Genomic DNA, 8,617 nt, shown 5'->3' on the forward strand with positions numbered 1-8,617 from the left:
AGATGGATGTTTTGAAATTCAAGCGTAGTTGTGTCTTCATACATAGCTGCTCTTTCTCTTGGTCGTTTCCGCTGAAATTATTTGAAACACTTTAGTATCTTTGAATATTTTGCACTCTCCTTTTGGTTTAGAGGCCTTAGACTATCTTGTGGTTTTTATCTTGGAAACTATGTCATACTCTTGAGATTTTGATCGTAATTTATGATATCTTCCTTTTTCTTATTTAAGCTTCTAGGTTAAGTTGTTGTTTTAATGCTATGATAGTTCCTTTAAATTTTTGGTCAAAACTCTTTAAATGAAAACCCTAGCCTATGTTGAGTTCTTTAAGTCCGTTTTTGGTAGCAGTCGCCGCATTTATTGTACCTTAGGAAGGCGGGCTGTTACAGTTGGTATCAGAGCCTCAGTTTCTTTCCGCTCTGGACCCAAGAGTCTTTTCAAAATTTCAAACCTATCCTTGTAATCGTTTACTAACGCACTAAATACGGAAGGCTCAACAACGCAACTCGTCCCGTTCAACCACGAAGAAAGAGGTACAAATTATAACCATGATTATGATTGAAATATATTGCTCTTGAAAATTTCGGTGGGAAATGTTATTTTTGTGAAAATAGAAAGCATGCCATAAGTGTTGGAAATATTGTGAAAGTGAAGCGATGCTTCCCGGATGGTGATCCATTGAATGTTGTATGAGAACTTGTGAAAATTGTGAAATGTGAATGTGATTACGTGGGATTATGTTGCAATGTTTGCGACGCTTAGACCTGGACTTCTTGGAACCTAGTATGCCTTAGTTGTACGATCGCATCGCTTATATCAACAGTAGAAACGCGGAATGACTAGTATGAGACTTCAAGCTATGCTTGAAATTATAGAGTGCCTAAGGAGTAGGCCAGACTGAACGTGCTAAAACTTAGTTGTAGGTTGACAACTGCAGTATCACTTTCCTGAGTGATAGAACCAAAGAAAATAAGTATATTCCGAACTTTGGTGTATCCTTACAATGGCGAGATCATACCTAAGATCTAATAAAACTATGCAGTCTTGCATACCAGGCCAAAATGGCGACGCCACAAATACGACGACATTAAGACCACGTGTATAATGGCAATCGAAAAAGACTATGTGACATGGCGAGAAGAAGACTTTGAAGATGCGACCATCAAAAATAGTTATTTTCGACGATACGATGAATCTCAACTTGGAATCCACGGTTTCATAGAACGACGTTGCCATGATCAGGCTCGGGAGAAATTTGCGAGGGAGTGCGACCTTCGTAGTTAGAATGAACGATTTTTTTTTAACTCAACAGTACTTACTTGGATCCTAAGAATTTTTTTTTTTCGGAACCTCTCGATTAACAGTGAGCCCTTATTATCTAAGACCTTGTTGGAATCGCAATTTGCAAGTAATACCCATTATTTCTTTTCCTATATCGAGTCATGACTCACTTGGCTTGAAAATTTGTGTTTGCCCTTGTAACTTTGGACATCTTGATTGAGTAGACTTCTTTAATTCGTCATTCATAAGAACGATATTTGATTTTATGAGCTTCTGTCATTGAACTTCATTCCTAAAATTGTTTGTAGTTATGACCTTCGGTATGATCACATCTCCAAACCTGTTTTTCTTCAAAGGATGGAATATTCTTCTTGGAACTTTGGTTCACCCCTTTATTTTGTAACCATGTTTGTGGCAAGCTCTTTCTGGCAGAAGTGAAATTCTTTCTAGCTCGGTTTCACTACATATATTGTTTCACACCCAATGATTTTTCTTTCCTCAGCACCAAGTTAAGGCTATCATGTTCTCTTCTTCCTTAACGGTAGTTGCCCTCAACAAAACCGTTGAACCATTATCAGTGCTACTTCATGACATTTGTCTATATTTCTAAACTCAGACACGACTGATTGTTTTAGGCCTTGACATGTTTGATCAATAACCGCTGTCCGAAATTTTTGCAAATTTTGATCGGACAGTCTGGTATGGAATTTGAGATTTCTAAAGCTTTTATTCACCTTACCATTTTACTTTCGCATTTGCGTCACCCCTTTTCGTTCATTGTACTAAGACCCCTTTGAGACCACATTTTGAGATTCTATGGGGAATTCGCACCTTTTATCTTGCAATGAGCTACTGCTACTCTTTTCTACCTTATTGCGTGAACCTACTTGTCCGTTCTATTTTCTTTCAAGTACCTTTCATCTTGTTGTGCTGTTTGACACGGGCGCATCGCATTCTTTCATATCTGAGTTATGTGTGCGTACTTTGAGCTAGCCTGTTAGAAAATTTGAACGTAGAATGATGGTGTCCTCACTAGTAGGAGGAATAGTAGAAATCTCTCAAACGTGCTCGAACGTAGAAATCGTACTAGGAGAACTTAAGTTAGTCGCTCACGACCTGCAAGTTATGTCGATGGGAGATATCGATGTAATCTTAGGAATGGATTGGTTGACCGCGAACTTTGCGACGATTCATTGTAAGGAGAGACAGATATCCCTACACGCTCCGGGTAAAGAACCCATCGTATACCACGGAATCTCGATGAACCGGCGAACCGCTATAATCTCTGCGCTGCAAGCCACCGCGATGATGAAGAAAGGACGCCCTGCCTGCCTTGTCTATCTCCACGGAGAGGAGAAGGAGGAAAGCAAGATAGAAGACGTCGCTGTCGTACGAGATTTTCTAGACGTTTTTCCCGAGGTGTTACCTGGATCGCCGCCAAATCGACAATTAGAATTCACGATCGACCTCGAACCTGGAGCCACAACCGTATCCAAGGCACCGTACCGAATGGCGCCTAAGGAATTGGAAGAACTCAAGAGACAACTGCAAGAACTCATGGATTTAGGTTTCGTTAGGCCTAGTGTTTCGCCATTGGGCACTTGGACCCGAGGCCATTGAGGAGATGGTCGAAATCGTTCAACAAATCCGTGCGAGAATGAAGGAAGCCCAAGATAGACAAAAGTCTTACGCTGACGTCCGACGGACCGACTTACAATTTCAAACCGGTGATAAAGTTTTTCCCAAGGTATCCCCGTCAAAGGGGATAATACGTTTCAGTGTTAAGGGAATGTTGAAGCCGCGATTTATCGGATCTTACGAAATCTTAGAAAGAGTAGGACCCGTTGCGTATCGATTAGCGCTACCCCTAAGCCTTGGGAACGTGCACAACGTTTCCATGTGTCGCAATTGCGGAAGTACGTGTTCGACCCGACGCACGTGATTCACTACGAGGAAGTTGCGTTGAATCCAGACTTGAGCGACGAGGAGCGACCCAGATGATCCTGGACCGAAAGGTTCAAACCTTGAGAAACAAATCTGTCGCCTCAGTGAAAATACTTTGGAGAAATCACGGGCATGAAGAAGCCACATGGGAGCTTGAGGATAAGATGATGGAACTATACCCCGAACTCTTCCAATGAAGGTACCAAATTTCAGGACGAAATTTTTTTAAGAGTGGTAGAATGTAACACCCCACTTTTTCGAACCCTAATTTTAGAGCCGAAAATTTAATTTCCTAATTTATGACTTAGGAGACGTGAATTAATTTAGGAACGAAGTTATGACCGAGTCGGGTTTAGGGTTGCGATGGAAGTTTGAAAAGTCAAACTTGTTGATTATATGATGTGGCATGCAAATATTTGAATTAAAGGTGAAATTATGTGATGATTTAATTGTTTAAGGGTGAGTGAGATTTTTAGGATACTATTCCATACCTTTTCCTTGGAATTTTCGAAAATCATAGCCTTAGTGGAGAAAATCCCATTTTTCCGGATTTAATTTAATTCTTGGAATATTTATCCAAATTGAATCCAAAACCCAATTATTCTCTATTTCCTAATAAGAAAAATCGAACCCTATTGTTTTAAGGAAGAATTATTTTATTTTTAATTGATCCCTTATTGATTTCCTTCCATATCTAGAATTTAAATATTCTACCAAATCTTTACATACCTCAAGGAGATCTTGTCATATCTTATTTTAGTTAATATTAAAGATCCATTCCTTATTTAAAGGAGCAAATACACGCCTATTTCTTTTCCCAATGGAGAGGATTTTTATTTTTATTTTGCTCCGTGATATTTTATTCTACTCCGTAAAATATACAAAACAAAATCTTGGCTAATTAAAAGCCATATATTTCGAAAATCCCCATGCTTGAACCCTAGATCTTTTTCTTCCTCCCTACTCCACAGTATTTGTTTTTAATTAATCATGGAGAATCAAATCTTACCAAATATTCTATATTATTTACCTAAAGATCTTATTGAGCACTATAAATAAGAGAAACCCCTAACCCTAGCCATCACAATTTTCGCCCCCTCCCTCTTTTCCTTCTCTCTCAATTTTCTTCTACTTTACTCCAATAATCCTTCATCCTTTGAGAAGAATTAGAGTTTGAGCCTCAAGATATTTGAAGAACCAAGTCTTTACTTCGTTTCTACCGTTCGTTATTCTCAAATAGGTATTCTCATATTAATCTTCTTCTTTCTACTCGATTCCTCTTCTTTCTAACCGATTAATCGGTATTCTTGAACCCTCGTGCATCTTGTTGAGTGAAAGTGGGATAAAGGGGATATGGAAATATGTATGCATGTGTGTGGCGTGTGTGCGTGTGGGTGTGGCGAGTGTGTGTGCGTGTGTGTGTTGTGTGTATGTTGGCAAAATACTCTTGTGTGACATATGTTGATGTTAGATCTAGAGTTGAGATGCAAATGGAACTTATGTGATGAACATGGCCTTGATTGATGACGTTAAGATAAATCGATGGGAAAAGGGAAAAGCGTTGAGACATGCATGAGTTAGGAGTTTGTGTTGAATCTGATTTGTGATATATGCCTATGTGATTAAAAGGTGAAACCTCGGTTGCGAAGCAGGATAACAAAGAAAATAACATACTTGAAATCTAAGCAGTCGAGGTGGGCTTTATTCCTAAACTCTTTTATGTTGCAAATTTATGAAAGTGGAGAGATAAGGGTGGTTTAACTGTTATGCCATGCCTATATTTGTTTTGTGATGATATTGTGTGCCTGATGTCTAGTTTGTGAGTATGCTTCATTAGGCTACAGTGGCTATGGATATGTTTAAATGAATTCGGGTCTGAGTACGGGCCGCAAACCCTACCAGGCTGTGTACACGGTGGGATCGGGAGCCGTCCTTGCTAGTCGGCCGGTCTCGTGGGCGAAAAGTGTGGCCACACTTTCGTCGCACCATGGAAATGATGAGATTGTGGAAAGTGGTGAGGAAATTGGGGAGTCGTTTGATTGGCCAATCTATGGAAATATTTTTGTGATACTCGTTGAATATTTATCTTGAAAAGTGTAAAACCTCGAGTTCACTATGGTAAGGGTGGCATAACTTATAAAATATTTTGGCAACGAGTTCACTGAGTATTTCAAAATACCCAGCCCTGCATGTGTTTTCCTTATGTGCAGGTTGAACGACGACGAGCGGTGGCGGGTGTTGGGCATGATAACTAATTAAGATGGATGTTTTGAAATTCAAGCGTAGTTGTGTCTTCATACATAGCTGCTCTTTCTCTTGGTCGTTTCCGCTGAAATTATTTGATACACTTTAGTATCTTTGAATATTTTGCACTCTCCTTTTGGTTTAGAGGCCTTAGACTATCTTGTGGTTTTTATCTTGGAAACTATGTCATACTCTTGAGATTTTGATCGTAATTTATGATATCTTCCTTTTTCTTATTTAAGCTTCTAGGTTAAGTTGTTGTTTTAATGCTATGATAGTTCCTTTAAATTTTTGGTCAAAACTCTTTAAATGAAAACCCTAGCCTATGTTGAGTTCTTTAAGTCCGTTTTTGGTAGCAGTCGCCGCATTTATTGTACCTTAGGAAGGCGGGCTGTTACAGTTGGTATCAGAGCCTCAGTTTCTTTCCGCTCTGGACCCAAGAGTCTTTTCAAAATTTCAAACCTATCCTTGTAATCGTTTACTAACGCACTAAATACGGAAGGCTCAACAACGCAACTCGTCCCGTTCAACCACGAAGAAAGAGGTACAAATTATAACCATGATTATGATTGAAATATATTGCTCTTGAAAATTTCGGTGGGAAATGTTATTTTTGTGAAAATAGAAAGCATGCCATAAGTGTTGGAAATATTGTGAAAGTGAAGCGATGCTTCCCGGATGGTGATCCATTGAATGTTGTATGAGAACTTGTGAAAATTGTGAAATGTGAATGTGATTACGTGGGATTATGTTGCAATGTTTGCGACGCTTAGACCTGGACTTCTTGGAACCTAGTATGCCTTAGTTGTACGATCGCATCGCTTATATCAACAGTAGAAACGCGGAATGACTAGTATGAGACTTCAAGCTATGCTTGAAATTATAGAGTGCCTAAGGAGTAGGCCAGACTGAACGTGCTAAAACTTAGTTGTAGGTTGACAACTGCAGTATCACTTTCCTGAGTGATAGAACCAAAGAAAATAAGTATATTCCGAACTTTGGTGTATCCTTACAATGGCGAGATCATACCTAAGATCTAATAAAACTATGCAGTCTTGCATACCAGGCCAAAATGGCGACGCCACAAATACGACGACATTAAGACCACGTGTATAATGGCAATCGAAAAAGACTATGTGACATGGCGAGAAGAAGACTTTGAAGATGCGACCATCAAAAATAGTTATTTTCGACGATACGATGAATCTCAACTTGGAATCCACGGTTTCATAGAACGACGTTGCCATGATCAGGCTCGGGAGAAATTTGCGAGGGAGTGCGACCTTCGTAGTTAGAATGAACGATTTTTTTTTAACTCAACAGTACTTACTTGGATCCTAAGAATTTTTTTTTTTCGGAACCTCTCGATTAACAGTGAGCCCTTATTATCTAAGACCTTGTTGGAATCGCAATTTGCAAGTAATACCCATTATTTCTTTTCCTATATCGAGTCATGACTCACTTGGCTTGAAAATTTGTGTTTGCCCTTGTAACTTTGGACATCTTGATTGAGTAGACTTCTTTAATTCGTCATTCATAAGAACGATATTTGATTTTATGAGCTTCTGTCATTGAACTTCATTCCTAAAATTGTTTGTAGTTATGACCTTCGGTATGATCACATCTCCAAACCTGTTTTTCTTCAAAGGATGGAATATTCTTCTTGGAACTTTGGTTCACCCCTTTATTTTGTAACCATGTTTGTGGCAAGCTCTTTCTGGCAGAAGTGAAATTCTTTCTAGCTCGGTTTCACTACATATATTGTTTCACACCCAATGATTTTTCTTTCCTCAGCACCAAGTTAAGGCTATCATGTTCTCTTCTTCCTTAACGGTAGTTGCCCTCAACAAAACCGTTGAACCATTATCAGTGCTACTTCATGACATTTGTCTATATTTCTAAACTCAGACACGACTGATTGTTTTAGGCCTTGACATGTTTGATCAATAACCGCTGTCCGAAATTTTTGCAAATTTTGATCGGACAGTCTGGTATGGAATTTGAGATTTCTAAAGCTTTTATTCACCTTACCATTTTACTTTCGCATTTGCGTCACCCCTTTTCGTTCATTGTACTAAGACCCCTTTGAGACCACATTTTGAGATTCTATGGGGAATTCGCACCTTTTATCTTGCAATGAGCTACTGCTACTCTTTTCTACCTTATTGCGTGAACCTACTTGTCCGTTCTATTTTCTTTCAAGTACCTTTCATCTTGTTGTGCTGTTTGACACGGGCGCATCGCATTCTTTCATATCTGAGTTATGTGTGCGTACTTTGAGCTAGCCTGTTAGAAAATTTGAACGTAGAATGATGGTGTCCTCACTAGTAGGAGGAATAGTAGAAATCTCTCAAACGTGCTCGAACGTAGAAATCGTACTAGGAGAACTTAAGTTAGTCGCTCACGACCTGCAAGTTATGTCGATGGGAGATATCGATGTAATCTTAGGAATGGATTGGTTGACCGCGAACTTTGCGACGATTCATTGTAAGGAGAGACAGATATCCCTACACGCTCCGGGTAAAGAACCCATCGTATACCACGGAATCTCGATGAACCGGCGAACCGCTATAATCTCTGCGCTGCAAGCCACCGCGATGATGAAGAAAGGACGCCCTGCCTGCCTTGTCTATCTCCACGGAGAGGAGAAGGAGGAAAGCAAGATAGAAGACGTCGCTGTCGTACGAGATTTTCTAGACGTTTTTCCCGAGGTGTTACCTGGATCGCCGCCAAATCGACAATTAGAATTCACGATCGACCTCGAACCTGGAGCCACAACCGTATCCAAGGCACCGTACCGAATGGCGCCTAAGGAATTGGAAGAACTCAAGAGACAACTGCAAGAACTCATGGATTTAGGTTTCGTTAGGCCTAGTGTTTCGCCATTGGGCACTTGGACCCGAGGCCATTGAGGAGATGGTCGAAATCGTTCAACAAATCCGTGCGAGAATGAAGGAAGCCCAAGATAGACAAAAGTCTTACGCTGACGTCCGACGGACCGACTTACAATTTCAAACCGGTGATAAAGTTTTTCCCAAGGTATCCCCGTCAAAGGGGATAATACGTTTCAGTGTTAAGGGAATGTTGAAGCCGCGATTTATCGGATCTTACGAAATCTTAGAAAGAGTAGGACCCGTTGCGTATCGATTAG

The 8,617-nt window shown here is 39.9% G+C and overlaps 2 protein-coding genes across 2 annotated transcripts; both read left to right on the forward strand.

Annotated features, from left to right (window-relative positions):
- Nucleotides 1-2,409: 2,409 nt before the first annotated feature.
- LOC148923088 (uncharacterized) lies at nt 2,410-2,898 on the forward strand. The gene has a single exon (XM_089061387.1). The coding sequence runs from the start codon at nt 2,410-2,412 to the stop codon at nt 2,896-2,898; it is 489 nt and encodes a 162-aa protein (XP_088917513.1).
- Nucleotides 2,899-7,889: 4,991 nt separating this feature from the next.
- On the forward strand, nt 7,890-8,378 carry LOC148923089 (uncharacterized). The gene has a single exon (XM_089061388.1). It carries the CDS (start codon nt 7,890-7,892, stop codon nt 8,376-8,378), a length of 489 nt encoding a protein of 162 aa, XP_088917514.1.
- Nucleotides 8,379-8,617: the final 239 nt, after the last annotated feature.

The sequence above is a fragment of the Salvia hispanica genome, chromosome 6, assembly GCF_029641045.1.
Source record: "Salvia hispanica isolate PSC_SH4W2 chromosome 6, Shi_PSC_v1, whole genome shotgun sequence".
Taxonomy (NCBI): Eukaryota; Viridiplantae; Streptophyta; class Magnoliopsida; order Lamiales; family Lamiaceae; genus Salvia; species Salvia hispanica.